At 38.0% G+C, this 16,483-nt stretch overlaps 1 protein-coding gene across 6 annotated transcripts in view; it reads right to left on the bottom strand.

Moving 5' to 3' along the window:
* KANSL1L (KAT8 regulatory NSL complex subunit 1 like) overlaps positions 1-16,483 on the bottom strand; it is a 61,715-nt gene that overhangs the window by 26,326 nt on the left and 18,906 nt on the right. For 4 of the 6 annotated variants that reach the window (XR_010028616.1, XM_063162633.1, XM_063162632.1 and 1 more), the window contains exons 3-6: positions 12,695-12,836; positions 8,976-9,173; positions 5,706-5,827; positions 1,255-1,456 (exon numbers count right to left, since the gene is read on the bottom strand). Coding sequence is in view for 5 of the 6 variants with exons in the window: in XM_063162633.1 (XP_063018703.1) it covers positions 1,255-1,456; positions 5,706-5,827; positions 8,976-9,173; positions 12,695-12,836 (664 nt within the window). In the remaining variant the exon portion in view is untranslated. The remainder of the gene's footprint in view (positions 1-1,254; positions 1,457-5,705; positions 5,828-8,975; positions 9,174-12,694; positions 12,837-16,483) is intronic. The other 2 variants (XM_063162634.1, XM_063162637.1) reach the window with 2 other exon arrangements.

Below are 16,483 nucleotides of genomic sequence, written 5' to 3' on the forward strand. Positions count from 1 at the left end.
GAAAGCCCTGCTATCTAGAAACTGCATCTGGAATAAAAACCCTTCATGTTTAAGACAAAGGAAGGGAAAGTCCTCGAGTCTCTTGCTAAGGAGCTCTCTCCACAGCTGCAAGAAGCAGTTGGAGCCACAGCACAAAGTCTCCAACCCCTGTGACAGGATTGCATGGCACACAGTAACTCCAAGCCCACAACAGCCTCCCTGGGCAATGCAAGGAAGATGGAAAGGCTAAGTACCTAGGAGAAGGCAGAGCTCCCAGCCTCACTCACCATCCCCCTGGCCCAAACCTTCCAGGCAGGTTGCCAAATCTTTAAGCCCCACTGCCAGGAAGCTGGGAACTCAAACAAATAAGAAACTGGACAGTTTTTCAATAAAGTATCTTGCTAAAACTAGGGCACCTCTGCCATTTTGCAGAGAATGCTGAATCAGCACAGAGCATCCTTGCATGGGAAATTGCTCCCCAGACCACTGGCACACTTAGTAAATCCTAGATAGTTAGAGATTTCCCTCAATACTACATTTTAAAAGGCAAAGGAAAATCAAGGAATTAAAACCTCTTGGGACTAGCATTGCTCTGAAGAATGAGTTCACACTGTCTCTGCTTCCAAATTAGACTGTTTCTTTAAGCACCACAGCTAAACTCATTATATATTCATACCAGCAACATGCTATTAATATCAGATGTGAGCAGATAGCCCTGCCCTGCACAAGACAATGTGGTTTTTTCCATTTTAAAATATTAATTTCTCTGTAACGCAGAAAATTCTAGGAGTTTTAAAGCACTCTTTGTGTCATGAAAAAGGCAATATAACTAATGAGAAACAGCAAAAATGGAAACAAGATTAAGATATTGCAATTCAATTTCCTAGAAAATAATGTGCCACCAGCTGTGTAAGCTTTCCTGTAGCTAAAACAAATATTCTGAAAACAAGTAGGCAGATACTTTACACTGTAGCCTGTCTCCTGAGCAGCCAGGTCTCCAGAAGAACTCTCAAGTTGCCTCTTAGATTGTACCAGGGCTTTAAAGACAGTCATAGAACACACTGATTTGATAAGCAGGACTCTGGGCTATCTTTAATTTTTATGTTCAACTGAGCAGACACATCCAGTACTGCCACCACACACACTATGGTCCCTGAACACAACAAATGAGCAGCACAACGTGCACCATTCCTCTGGCACAGCAGACAAGACACATGCTGATCCAGCAGCTGGACTCTTTGGTTTTCTCTCCCAAACAGAGAGGCAAGGGCCTACCTGCTGATTCCAGTGACAGGCACTGTGCATTCTGTAGAGTTTCCTCTTCTGGAAGCTGTGCAGGGGCCTGGTCCGGGCAGATGTGCTCACGTGAGTCACAGAGACAGACCTGAGCCTTGTCCTGTCTCTTCTTCTTTTCTTGATGTGCTGATGGTCAAGCAGCCAACTGCCTGCAGAGGACACCTCTCTATTGTCTGAAGCTCTGCAGTTTCATGAATAATGAGGAGAGGAAATACAAAATGTCAGATATGCTTCATGTGCACAGGCCAAGATTTCACACGCAGATTAGCATTAGCTATCTGAGAGATTTTTATAAACACCACAAGGTTTTAGTATGCTGTTTCAGACAATTGGGTATGTGCTTTGTTTGCTAGTTAATTACTTTCATGTCAGGTCAGGAAGGGGAGTTTATCATTCTTCTTCACCTTTGTGCTCACAGAAACAAATGTCAAAATGAAGTTAAGCCCTCAAGCATATATTGAGTTTTGTTTTTTACAAATTCAAGAATTCTCTAATATTTTTAACACATATGAGTTTCATGTTACAATCAATATTTCCCTTCATACTGATGCTCCATTCAAGACACCAGTCATGCTAACATAAAGGAGACCTAGAGTGCTGTCCTAATACTTTCAAGATTTTTTGGTTTTGTTCAAGAACTGAAACCTAAGTAAAGCTTTACAAACCAGTGATCATTCAGCACAGGGTTGCAATTCACTGTGAAGCATTTGTATCAAAATTAGAAACTCTACAACTTCAAATGTAGATAGTCAAAATCAAGCACAAAGATGTGGCCAAAAGCAGTGGAAGCCCCTGCATGTATGTGTAGAACAACCTCACACCATTCTCACCAATCTACAGCCTAGCTGGTGACCAGAACAGGCAACACCACAAAGCAAGAATTTAAAACACTCTCCCATTGGGGTGGGAATGACTTAATGGAAAGAATGAACTTCCTTGCTATAAGTATTCCTGATTTTATTTATATTTGATTTATATCAACATCTCTCTGCAAAGTTGAAGGCTTCTGCAAAACTCCCTCCAGTGTGCTTTTATTTTTACAATACTGAAGACCTTGATCACAGCTCTGGACTGTCTGAGCAGTGTAACTACACAAGGTATTCTGGCCTTGGTTCCTAACAGGTCATCTATCTGCACAAATGATTATTTTGTCTCATGACAAGTCACAGTTTTATTAGCAAAGATGTGACACAAAAGAACATGAAAATGAATTTATTACAAGGCCACTTATAAATCTTTTTTGACAGGTGGTATTCTTTTACCAGTACATTTTTATTAAATGAAAAGGCTTGTAATGGAAGTGTGATTAAACACCATCCCATGCTGTGTTGGAGTGGTAACAAAGCTTTACAGGCTTCAATTTGAGCTGTCTTCCTGACACAGCAATATAATCCAATAAGCAACACAGACACATGAAAACAACATCCTAATTAACAGAGGGATTGTACAAAGCATTTAGAGGAACATACCAGTAAGTGCCAAGAAAAAGCCCAAAATACTGAGGCATGACATTCTTAATGTTAACACTGGATTTTTTAAGGCTTGAGAAAGAAATACAAGGTTTATAGTCCATGGAAAAGATTTCTTAAAATACTCTCTCTGAGTTCTCAGAAACATTTTCTAAGTCCAATGGTCCCAAGCTCCACTTGTGGATTTCCACATACCTCTCTCTTAAGTGAGAGACAACTTAGACAGATAAATTAGAACAAAAAGCTCCTCAGCCTGGCTCTTTAACTTCTGTGATTCCTGCCTTTGTTCTGGTGGTCTGCCAAGGCCCGTGGTAATTTCCCTGCAGTCTCTGACATCTGCTGTGTTTCCCCTCCTGTGCCTTGCAGCATTGCACCACTCCAGTTTCAGATGAAGAGATCTCCTCTTGTGGCCTGGAGCTCCAGTACATGGCAGGGGGGTTTTCCTGCCTCTTGTGTAAAAGGTTTCCCAGTGAAGCTCTGATTTTTAGTCTGAGTATTTTTCAACATGTGATTCTACAGAAGAGCAAAATGAACCACAGCCAGATGTGAAAGTCATAAATTTGCTAAAATGCTCCTTTCAAAGCTCATAAGTTTGCCTGTCTTGCTCCTAACCTGCACAGCAAGCCATCAGACAGGCACTATTTGTCCTGAAGAATTACATTTTTTCCTTCCTCCCCCTTGATAAGAAAGTGGGTATCACTTAGGGAACTGCTTCTGTGAGCATCTACCTTCATGCAAGGCTTTGCTTTAAAAAGCAAATTTGTATTTGCTTTTTAATCTTGGCACCTAGATTCAACTGAGCAAGGAAAAGAACACCAAAAAAAAAGGCACTAATGTAATTAGGCCTTGACAGATGGCAACTCAAGGTTACCCACATTTAATCAACCAGGAACTGTCCACTTCCTCTGTGAACAGCCCAGTAACCAACTGTACTGCAACCCCACAATTACCAACCCCACAGCATCTTGTGTTTAAACCTACTTTCAAATGGAAAATTGTGGTTTTCACATCAACAGCCTACAACTGATTTCAAGAACTTGCTTAAGTGAAAATTGCTATGATCTGTTTTTTCTCCCTCTCAAAAAGAAAAGAATCCCCTTATTTTTCATTTGGTTTTGATTTCTGCTTTCTGAAATACTGAATACAGTCAGAATGGACTCTAAAAAAAGCAAGGGGAGAAGCAGCTAAGAATTAAGTTAACTGCAGCAAGTTAATAATTAACTAATAAGTTAATTCAATTAATTGAACACACAGCTACTACAACAACAAAATACCACCAAAAACCTGAAACACATTCAAAAAAACCTCCAGAAGTAGGAGGCAGTGAATTTCTCTGCAGGATTCTCATGCTAACCACTCTTTTTCACGCATCTTTAATGAAAAATATTTATTGGTAGATTTCAAAACACTTCATAAGCAGTAAAAATTTAAAATTAACTGTTTAACTCATGTTTAGGACAGCATCTAGAAAGCCCTAAAACCTCTCAAAGTCCCTTCCAACACCTACCTTGCCAAACTCCAGTTTAGAGCTATGGCATTGAGGAAATCTTCCAAGTCCTAACATTTTTCTTGGACTTTTTTAGGTCATGAGTAGAAAACAACCAACCTTAGAGAGTGGTCCATGAGCAGTGTGTTACTCATGAAATGGAAAGACCAACTTTGGACTAATAAATAAGAAGAGAACTGGCTTGAAGTTACATCATTTGAGTCTCTCATCATGAAGTTAACTTCCTACACTCCTGAAAACATTTTTAAAAGCAGGAATGCTTCCTCATATATCCTATTAAAAAGTCAGACTCAAGACACAGGCTAAATGACTCTCCTCTTCCTCACACCCATCTCTATTAGCAACTCTTATTTCAGGGCTATTTTTAGTCCACATCTGAGAGGAACCTTCTGATTTTCTCCTACATCATCTGTAAACATCAGGAGCAGGGATGCCACAAGCCAGGACTCCTTCATCCTTAAATTTAGGGCAGAATCACACAATCACTGTGGAACAGAAGGCAGCTAAAGGAGCTGCCCATCCAAGCTGCTCACTATAATCTCTTAGTGGGAGGCTCCAGCCTCTGCAGCAAAGCTGGAACAGACGGTGTGGCCAGCTCTTCTTGGAGTCAGGAGCCAGGGAATTATGTTCTGCTGCACACTGCCATAAACACCCCAGCTCTACTTGGAAACAGTTTCTTCATCCACCTGATCTTAATTAACAGCATCCTCAAAACTCACACTACAAGTATCTCAGGAGAAATATCCAACACACCTAGATTTTTTAAACTATATTCAATTACCTTAATCATGTTTTGAAACTAATATTTATTACAGCCTGTACTGTACTTAAAATTTTTGAATAAAAGAGAGAATTACCTAGCAGTATGGACTAGCACTGAGAAACATTTTTCTAAAATATTAATTTCAACCTATAGTCATCCTGAAAGGTATGTCCACCCAGAACAAAATACCTTGAATGGAAAATAGTATCTGCAAATTCCTGAAAATGTGGGTGGCAAAGATAAATTTGGCCTTTTATTGAAGACTGATCTGCTTAAAATTAATGAAGTTGCCACCCTGACACTGACCCCTGCTGAGACACATGACATTGCTTATGTATTCTACTAATCTAGTTTGTCAGTTTTCCAGAAATAAAGCTGCACTTGTTATAACAGAATGCATTAAGTCTCAAACAATCACAATAAATGTGTTCCTATACTCTTTCACTACTTCACAGATTCATCTTCCAATAATAGTTAAATAGTTATAGTGACTATACATTTATGATATCTTTAGGAACAACACCAAACCCTACTATTTTCAACCTTACAATCAAGACTTGACTTCTCTTCAAGCCTGCAGAAAGCAGCTCTTCTTTTCTTGTTTAATACTGTAATGATTATGAGTTCCATATAGATAACTTTACCACAAGTTACTCACAAAAAAACCCCAAACTAGCACACTGTCACCCACCTGAAGGAGATACCATTGACCAGCTGTCTGTGTCTACAGGTCTTGGATGAAAGAGATGAAGAAGCTGGAGACAGATTGAGTGGAGCAATAAGGCTGCTGATGATTTCACTTAGTTGTGCACTCTGGAAAAAAAATTAAAATTAAAGGTAGTCAGACTTATCCAGACTCAACAGCTCAAAGGTCCTGGGTTCTTGTTTTCCTACTTAGGATTTCAGTCCTGTACATCATGGAATAATTTAGTTTCTTCCTGTGAATAACCATGGTGGCATGGTTTCCTTTCACAATTATTATGTTCAACCCTACCAAAACCCACTTAAAACATCAACAAAACACCACCAGAACCCTGAGCATTGTTTATACACTTGAAGTAGTGCCCTGAATACATCAGTGACCTCAGTATTGTAACCAAAGATCTTTAAAAGGAAAAAAAGAAACCAGAACACTTTTACAGCTGATATTACAACAGCTGCAGCCAGAGCTGCTAACTGGCCATTTGACAAGCATTTCAACAGGGGGAAAAAAAGGTCAACTGTCTTTTCATTGTACATTTTGTTCACTCAAAGTGTTTTTGTTCTTAAAAGAATCCTCTTCATTGCTTATTACAGGTTGACAAAGTTGTTTTTATAAAAGGAAGTGTTACTAACTACTTGAGGATTATTGTAATGACAGACAGAATGGGGAAGATCTTTGCTATCCTCAAAAATAGCAACAAGAGGCAACCACCCTGCCACCCTGTTCTCCTGCAAAAAAACCTGACTTTAAAACTGACCCAAAACAAATGAAACAAATGTAGCCAATTTGTTAAAACTAAGAATTACTCCTTCCAAAGCAATGAATTGTGGACTGACTCCAAAAACATTTCACAATGATTTTTTGTTTTAAATGTCAGACCTTAAAGGCTATTCTCACAATAAATGTAGTTTGCTTAGAGGAAACTGTGTTCTGCACACTGAACAGAAATTAAATGTATCTGAAATGGCATACTTCTTTTTTTTTTAAAAAACCCAACCTTCTGCATTACTTTGCTGGATTTTCAGTCAAAACTCTGAATGTTTAAAACATGAATTGTTAGAGTTTACCTAGTAAGTTCTCCTTACATTTTGATTTCACATTTATATTTATGCAGAAAGAGGAAGAATTTTTTTTGTTTGTTTTATTACAACTCACATATTTTCTGTTAACATTTAGGTGAGGCAGTCAGGTAAAAATTTCACATCAGAATAAAAAATTCTAGGATGGATATTAAAGCATAGAAATAGCAAGTCAATTATAAAATAACTGTGAAAAGCAAACAAGATGCCAGTAAAATAGTTACCAGATTGATTTAAAATTCTCAGCAGAATTTATTTTGCAAGGAGTAGTCTCTACTGAATATAGGAGTATTAAAAAAATAGGCAGACTTTCAAAACACAAAGAAAAACATACATGTAGCCAGGAAAAGGACTTGAAAACAGTGTTAATAAAAATTGCCAGCCTTAGTCACTTTTATTCTACATGACTTTTCTTATGGTTCACAAGCAAAATTCCTTATTTTTAACAAAGGAATACTTTAATACCAGGCTGAGGAATTCTGTGGGAATATCTGTAGATGTTCTTCAGGCTGCAGAACTGCTGCTCCTGACACTGAACAAGAAACTCAGACTTTCAGAGTTAAGAACAGAACTGGAAGTCAAAAATGCAATCAAACTCCAAGGTTTTTAGTGGTGTAAAAATGAAGAAAACCAAAGTGTTGTGTGAGTTGTGTTAGTCCACTTCCATGTAATTTTCAGATCAATAAAGTTCTTGCATCCCCTTGGACCAAATTTGTGGCTACTTGGGGACCAGGAAACAGAGCACTATCCTTTGAATTGTCAAAAATCTTACTGAAAAGTGTGTTAAATTCTCCAAGCTACCATTTAAAAGAGGGGCCATTCATCACATTCTAAAAATGCTCTTTGGGTTACCTTGTGCAATTGCCTGCACTGAGCATATAAAGTTTCTGTTTCATTACTTCCTCACTCCTGCCTGTGGTGGATAAGATTTATCAACCAGGGGAAGCATTTTAAAAACAGGAAAGTATGACTGTCAAATAAGGAAAATTGGCACAGAGATTCAGAAACAGGCACTAGTATTTAATGCTATTACTTATACCCCTTTTAAAAAATGTGTTTATGACCAGGAGTTTATGTAGAGCAGCAGAGCAACAAATTAATGCCCCACAGTGGCTTTGTTTTACACAAACTGCATAAATTCATTCTGTACAACAAATTTCCAGTATCCCTTTCAGCAATGTGATCCTACCACATCCTTTATGTACTTTCAAGCAACAGAAAACCTTGCTGGATTCTACATAGTATTTCCTGGAATCAACCATGGAAACAGCCATTTTTCACACTGCAAAGCAAAACTCTGCTCACAACCACTGTAAGTGAGCACCTGGAATTCCTCAGCTCCAAACCAGAGTCCCACAATGTTTGAAAAGGCAGATGAACAATTGTATTCTGCTGGAGCTTTTTTTTTTTTTTTTTTTTAATTTCAAGTGAAATATATCTCTGCTGTCAGCTGTTCTCTTTCATCTCACATAAAGCTTTTCCTGAAACAACCTGTGGAAACTCTACACTGACCTGACTATAAAGCAGGAGCAGGTTTGTGGATGGTTCTTAGAGGCTGTTCTGTGTCCCTTGGAGGGAAACAATGTGGTAACACAGACACATCAGAAATAAAAGGTTAATTTGTAAACCTGCTGTACAGAGTAGTTATTTAAACCCTTCAATTAATCACCACCCAATCCCAGGACTGCAAAATATCTTTCTTTTTGGGAGTCATCACCATGGAACATCCCTATTTCTGAAGTCAATCGTTTGGCTTCACTGATGTGGAAAGAAAAACTCCACAACTCCACACCAATTTTCACAAAAGAAAATTCTGAGTTTACTTTAAAAGTATAAAAGACATATGCATATGCATTAAACTGCCTTATCAATTTTATGAGCCTGTGTAATTTTTCAGTCATGTAGTTGTAATGTAGTGTTTGCAACCCGGATTTAGTATTTTTGTTTGTTTCAGCCTCAAGGTTGGTGGGGCCTCTTCTTATCTCTCTTTAGTTTGGATGTTTGCACTCTTTTATAAGTGGTCTTGAACATCTTTTGCACTCTCTGCAGACCTTGTTGTGAGTACACAAGTTAAAAGACTAAACAAGCAGATTCTAGCTAAATCTAAAACTGGTTTTTATTCCCAGTTAAGTTTCCAACCCCCTGTTTGAACTGCCAGCTGAGTTTTGTTTTACTTTACCTGTTTTTCTATGTTTCGTAAAAGCAGAGTGGGACTGCTGGGTGACATTTCAAAGTCATGCTCTGGCAGAGAATCCTGGCTCTCAATGGCAGCTTGGCAATTCCCTGTGGCGTTTAATAAAGCTTCTTGCTCTGTCAATTGGATCTGCTTCTTCAAAATGTCTTTTGGAAATGGGAATTCTTCTAAGACCACCATCCCCTAGACAACAGCAATTGAACACGGTTGGTTGACAACAGATTAAGCCTCCTAAATAATTTTTAAGGGGCAGTCAAACCTGGCACATTCCTCTTAAATCCTCCTGATGATTTTCAAGCACTTAGCTAGATTTTAAGTACACTTCATAGCTAAAATATGGAAATAATAGGCATTAAAAAAAAACCTCCTGCATCAATTATGCTACTCCTTGTAACAGCAATCCCTCCGGTGTTATACCACTGCTTAAACATCTGTGCCAAAATTCAAATCAGAAATTCATACTTACTAGATTATACAATAATTTGCCTGCTGATTTAAGAGGAGGTTTTTTTGTCTAAAAAATTATCACCCTTTGATTTGAACTTGGTTTTAGTCTTTGCAGTCAATAAACTCTGCTGGAGACATTCTGTAGTGCTCTATTTCTCTTATTTCTATCCATGTTCTATGCAAAATATCAAGGCTGTTATTTTTATGTAGTAAAAATGACACAATTCTAAACACAAGCATTTAAAAATTTAATAACTGATTTTTTAAGGTGAGCATTTTTAGTGTTTCATAATGAAAAGTAACTATCTTAAATATTTCAGCACTGTCACTACTTTTCAAGACCATTTTCACAAATGTGGTGTACCATCTAAAGCACCACCTAATAAGATAAATATAACTTTATATGGTAGAAAAATAACAGAGTTTCATAAATGGAACTAGGAAAATAATACCCCTATTGTGTTTTCCACATGACAGATTAGAAAAATGGAAGTCTCTGGTATAATCCTAGGTAATGTATCAGTTGGTTTAAAAAGATAAAATGTTAAACAAAATAAAAGCAAAAATAACCTTGTGATAGTCAAACCCAGTCCTCAAATAGTTCCTTGGTTTGTCATTATCTTGAGCAAATAAATTTAATACCAGAAACAGCTATCAAACCTCTCCAGGCTCTTTTCAAAGAGAAAGGGGAAAAACTCATTTGCTTTTAAAGTACCAACTGTAACTCAAATGGAAAGCAGATATTAAAAGAATGGGATCATTATAATTCTGCCTCAAATTTGTCTTTCTAATGAGAATATTCCACTCAACCAAAGGACAAGGAAGAATGCTATAATGTGAACACAAGGAAGCCATGCTGCTGTTTCTTTAACCAAGTGAAATTATCTTGCTGTCACTGTGCCTAACTTATTCCATTGTTTGAATTATAAATTCAAAGTGAGAATAAAGATGTTCTCTAAAAATAAACAAAGGTGCTCGAAAATTTGGTTTAATGCCTAAAAAAGGCACAAAGATTCTGAATGTCCTTCAAGTCAGTGCTGGATTTTCCACACAGATCATCACCTGCACTTTTCCATTTACAGCAGGTGGACACAAATCCAGACCAGCAGCATGCTATGGGGCAGTACATTCAAGGGAATTCAAGCAGAGAACTAATTTTTGTGTGCCACAACAGGAGGACAAGCTACCTCAACAGCTTTAAACTCCTTTAGAACTTAGAATCTTTAGGTCTTTTTAGTAAAAGGATTGTAGGTCATGACCACAGAGAGTCTAAAAGGTCTAAAACCAAAATTCTGAGGTCAGAGGAACAGGAAGACACAAATTAAAAGTGTTGAAAAGAGGGACATGCACACACATATGCTTCCAATGGAATTTTATTTTGTTGAAGTTTTAGAAACTTGTTTACCAAGCATGGAAAGAGGAAAGGAGAAAAGGAAGAGGGAAACTGACAGAGGGTATGGAAGGGGAGAGATGGACTAGGCACAGAGGAAAAGAGGAAGAGTAAAGAATTAGAAGACAGGCTATATTACAACAAATGGGTTACAATCAGTAGGTTTTGGCAATGACTGCCTTCCTCCCCAAATGGAATTGTTTTGTTCTGCAGATATGGATTTTTTTTTTTAATGAAAGGACTCTCAAAGACCCAGAGGTGCTACTTCTGTGTCTGCAGAGATGGAGAAGACACACTGTAGTAGGCCAGGAAACAGCCCACAAGTTACTCATGTCTCCTCCTATTGCATTATGGTGCTCAAGGAGAGGCCTTTTGCTTGAAATTGTTGTTCCCTGGCTATGAATCACATTTTTTTTCCATTCCAAGCACATAAAAACCACTCTGAAACCATTAAATAGCATACAAATTCTAATGACATTGTGTAATTCCTCTGCAGCCAGTAAATAAAAACAAAGAGCTCTTCTATCAGCCCACATATCCTTCTGTAGCTGCTGCACTGCTGTACTATAAATATGTACACAAATAAAAATCCCATCTGAAGAAAAGAGGTGCTTGCTTCACTATGGGACACAGTGCCAAACACTAAATACCACAGCTGGTAAAATGGACATGGAGCTTCAGAAAGGAATGTCACTGAAAATCTCCACCAGGAAGATGATTTGGCTCCAAACTAACATACCACCTAATGAAAATGTGTGACTAAAATCATGTTTTTCCTCTTATTCCTCTGATGTTTATTTCTCAATCTCCTGTAGCTCATCTGACCTATGGCATCACAAAGGCTGACAGCTTTTGGGTGTAAGAGTGTGCATGTATCTGGTATTTAGGGCAACACCAAACCATGAGCATTCTCACCCTTCACCAAAATATAAAATCTCCTTACACAGACCCTTAAACAAAGGCTCTTCATTTCTTTGTAAAGAAAAACCTGACTGGGGACAAGCTGGATATGAAAAGAAAGGCTCTGAGGGCAAAAAGGAGAAGCAGGAATAATTCTTTATTTGTTCAGAGGGAAATGCTCTCTGAGGTGATTTTCCTCTCCTATTAAACTCCCTCTAAGTTTCATGTTCCACCACATAAACTCTGAAGCATCTTCCTGCTCCTCTCAGTGGTGCTTATCTGATCCCAAGACACACCAGAGAACCCACATGGGGCTCTCTGATGGAGAGACAAAGAGCCCTGCTCTAAAACCCCTCACTATCAAACCACCTTTGGTTTGGCTTCTTTTTGTCGGAATGACCTGAGGAACCCATTAAATTGATAGCTACATTACTAATGGTTTAGGAATGTCACTTTCCCACTGACTAGGCAGCTCAATTTACAAAAACTAGTACATGAATTACACACACTGGAATTTTAGTAATTATTAATCTTTGACCTGTTAAAAGTGCTGTACAAACATTAACCATCTAATCCTCAGAATAAACACGCACTGCTAGTAACAAAAATCCCACCCTGAAAGGCCACAGCACAAAAACAAATAACTGACCATCCCACCTGAGAAGGCAATCTCACCTCTCCTGCAGAGGGAAAAACCAGTGATAAATAGTACTGTGTGCTGGGCCCTGAAAGCCACTAAAAAATCACTATACAGGTACAAAAAGGTAAAAGTTCCCAAATCCCAGTCCTATATTGGTGCCATATTTTAGCTCCTGATGTCTTTCCCAGGTGGGAGCCTGCAGAGACACAAGAAGTCTAGGGCAAAAAAAAAAAAAAGAACAGCAACAAGGAACCAAAGACATAAATATTACAGAAACACTGTCCAAAGATGATTTGAAAAGCCCATTTGTGAGCTTCCAGACAATACCTTGGTGGCACGTATCTGCCTGTGAAGGTCAGTTAGCTGTTGGATTTTGTATTCTAGCTCTGAAATCTGGGCTTGAAGCCACGTCCAACGGCTGCCAATTCTAGCTCTGTCTGCAAGCCACTTCCATTCAGAAGTATAGCTGCTGTGAAGACAAAATGCTGGTTAGTCCAAAAATAAAGATAACCACATTTGCACAAGAACATTTTTGACAGCTGTTCTGCCTCATGTTGCAAGCATCTCAGTTGCTTTCAGAAGATATCTGATTATACCCATCCAGTTTCACATCAGCTTATTTCTGTAGCAACAGAACTTGCCCAAACCAGTACAGCCCATGCTCACTGGCTATTCCCACACTAAGCTAGTTTTTTGTTCTGGATTATAAAACTCAAGAGCTGGATAAACTACCAAACCATATCAGTTAAGGCTGATTACAGATGTGTAAAGAATTCCAGTAACTCCACCAGCAAGAATCCAAACTCTTACACCATATTTCCTCCCACAAGGTTTTACAAATATTGTTTGCTAACAACTGGAATCTAATAAAACATCATGCAGCAATGACCAGCTAGATATCAGGTCACTGCCCAAAAAACCCAACTAAGTAGTTTAAATTTCTTTTATTCAAGTTTTTTTTAAAAATATCTGTGTCAGCTTACTTTAGTCAGATCACTCTTACTACTGTTTAAAATAGATGCTTTTTAAAATACAAAAAAAATATGCCTCCTGGTATTTGACATTGTGAACACCTTAATTTTATCATGCTAAATTCATCACTGTTATCAGCAAACATTACTTAACCTCTATATTAAACAAATGAATGAGGAAACCATACCATGCAACAAACAATCTGAATATTCAATAAGTTTAAGCAACACAGACAAACAATGCAGTATTTTAGTATGGAACTCCCCCTACTATCCTAGCATTAACTGAGTTAATTTATTTACAGAAAGCAACTGGTGTTTTTTTTTTTTTTTTCCCTAGTGAAGCTTTCAAGTATTTTGCCACAGCTGACTTAAAAAGCTGTAAAAACAAAAATCAAACTTGTAGAAAAGAAGTGCTTTTCCTCAAGTTCTTGTGATAATGACTGGATCTAGATCCTTGATGACACTGTAACTTCTGCACATGCAGAATACATCATCTCCTGTTCCCCAGGCAATGAAGAGCACTGAATATCACAAAAGAGACCAGAAACAGCAGATGCCAAATGAACTGGCATAGGAACATAATACAAGTGTAATTGTTTTGGGCAGAATTTTGTGTCAAGTATCTCAACAACAAAGAAAGATAATACAGCAGAAGATGCTACACATGTCCTGGCATGAGTAGGGAATCATCAAATTTGAGAATCCTAACATTTTCAAGGCTAATATTATAAAACATAATGTAATTCAAATTTCAGAACCTTCAGTCTAGTTTAGCTATCATAAAGAGTAAGGATAGACAGTTTCTGGTAGATCACCTCTAAAATATATAATCTTCTCCCTTTTTAACATAAATTATCCTCCCACATAATTTATCACCAGTTTAAAGTGTCTCATACACAGAAAAAATGAACATATGAAATTATGTGACTGAAACATCCTATTTAAATACAAACTATGAGGAAGAAATCTAGATTACTATCAAAAAGAAACTCAAAGAACTCTGTAAATATGTATGATAATAAACTACTTGTATTTTACATATTCTACTAGTAATTTCCTCCTAGAAAAAAGGCATATGATGTCATCTTGTGAAAATCTATTCTTCTGGCCTCTTTTTATTTATCTTCCCATTATTACCAGCAAAGAGCAAAAAGTCCCAATAAGTTATGCTTTAACCAGGTCTTCCTGACAAGAACTTCTCTGGGATTGACATCTTTTGCATGTTTGTGCTCCTGAAAGTCATAAAATACACTTTGCTGGGAAAGGGAGGCAATGTGAATTCCAAGTTTTTAATTAAATGTGTTCACACAAGCATGGTGGCTGGGATAGTTAAGACTTGTCTCAGGACCCTGGTGTGGCAAAAAGCTAGTCCTAAAAAAGAGCTGCTTAATGAGTCTATAATAATCCTTTACTTAATAATTTTAACCAAAAAAAGTTAAAGAGGAATAAAGAGCATAAGGGAGAAAACCCCAAAGTTAAAGAGGAATAAAGAAGATAAGGGATAAAAGCCCAACTGGAGTATTGAGGTGTTTATTTCTGCTCCTTTCTCAAAAGGCAACTGAGGAAATGAACAATGAAATCCCACAAACCAGGACATGGTAGAAAGAAAGCTGCAAGGAAATAAATCACAGCAACAGATTCACCTCCCAAACCAGATCCAACAGCCTGGGGATAGAGGTGAGCTGCTCCCAAGCAGACTGAGGAGGAGAGGGAAGGAAGGGAGTGAGAAGAAAAGCAAGGTGTCCTGTACACAGCTGGGGAGCAAGAAGCAGAATGGAAGGGCCAGAACTGGCCTCATGTCACCTACACTGCATGAAATCAGTGTGGCATAAGGGAATCCACAACCAATATCACACCTCAGCAGAAGGAATGTTAAATGTTGTAAGCTCTGTGTATTGCTGTCTTACACATCAACAAGAATCCTCTGCAAAGCTGCATCACAAGTTCTGTTTTCACTTTTTTTCCACTTAGACACAGTATTTAATATTGAATTAACAGCATTCACTGGTAAACATATTAAGTACATTTTTGCTTCATTCCAAAACACTATGCAAGTATTTCCTAAGGCTTTAAATTCTATATGATAATTTAAATAACAGCATTTAATTACACTGTGTAACAATGTCCTCAGGCCCCACTCTAAGGAAAGGTTTTCACCAAACTAAGCACAAACATTCTATGCTCAGGCCAAAGGAAGCAATTTTAGCTTCTCTGTCCCTCCAGGCTGCCCCAAGCCAGAGCCTGCTCAAAGGCATGGGCATGGATTGACATGGATTAGAGAGCTGCTCCTGGTTCATTTTAATTTTAGGGGCAGCATGACTGAAGCAAGTTTAAGTTTAGATCTCTTGCCCATTTTTAATGTGCTGCACACAGGGTGAGAGACAGAAGCATTGCTGAACTCTGTTCCCATCCCTGGCACTCCTATCTGTTTCATCTTGCATTATTTTTAACCATCTTTTCCTCTAAGCCTATTTCTCTACAAATCTTTTAGTAAAGCTTGTAACTTCTAAGGAAGATAAAATCACTATGAGCTATCCTCACACTCCTTTGTGTTCACACACAAAGTAGTACAGTCACTCAAGTGACAAATGATAACCTATTTCTGCAACAAAAACAATCCAAATCAACCCTGAAACAAAACCCAAACCTGGGTAAATCTGCTCCTGCTGGACAGTAAAGTTTAACATTCACTCAGTAAAGGGAGTTGTTTCAGGATGGCTTCAGAGAATTCATTAACTCTGCAAACCCAGAGAAGAAGAAAAAAAAACCAAAAAACCAAAAAACCAAAAAACTAAGCACAGTTACAAAAATAACCAGGCCTGTCACTGGAGGAGGAAGTCAGGAGCAGGTGCTAAAGTAGAAGCTCCTGCTCTTGTTTTCTGTTGGGAATGAGACAAGAAAAAAGATGTTTCTGTCTGTCCCACTTCCTGTTTGCTCCCTTTATAAATATCTTACTTGGTTTCTGTGCTTTTGAATTTAAGATCATACATCCTTACCAGGAATTCCAAAATCTTTGTTCTGCTAGCAACTCAGTATAAACCATGTAACACTGGAAAACTTTGTCATGTTCAGTACTGTAGCACAGTGGAATATTAAATTTGCATATAGATTTACTGCTCCTGCAATGACTCTAAATGTGCAG

Source organism: Melospiza melodia, chromosome 8 (genome assembly GCF_035770615.1).
Source record: "Melospiza melodia melodia isolate bMelMel2 chromosome 8, bMelMel2.pri, whole genome shotgun sequence".
NCBI classification, from domain to species: Eukaryota; Metazoa; Chordata; class Aves; order Passeriformes; family Passerellidae; genus Melospiza; species Melospiza melodia.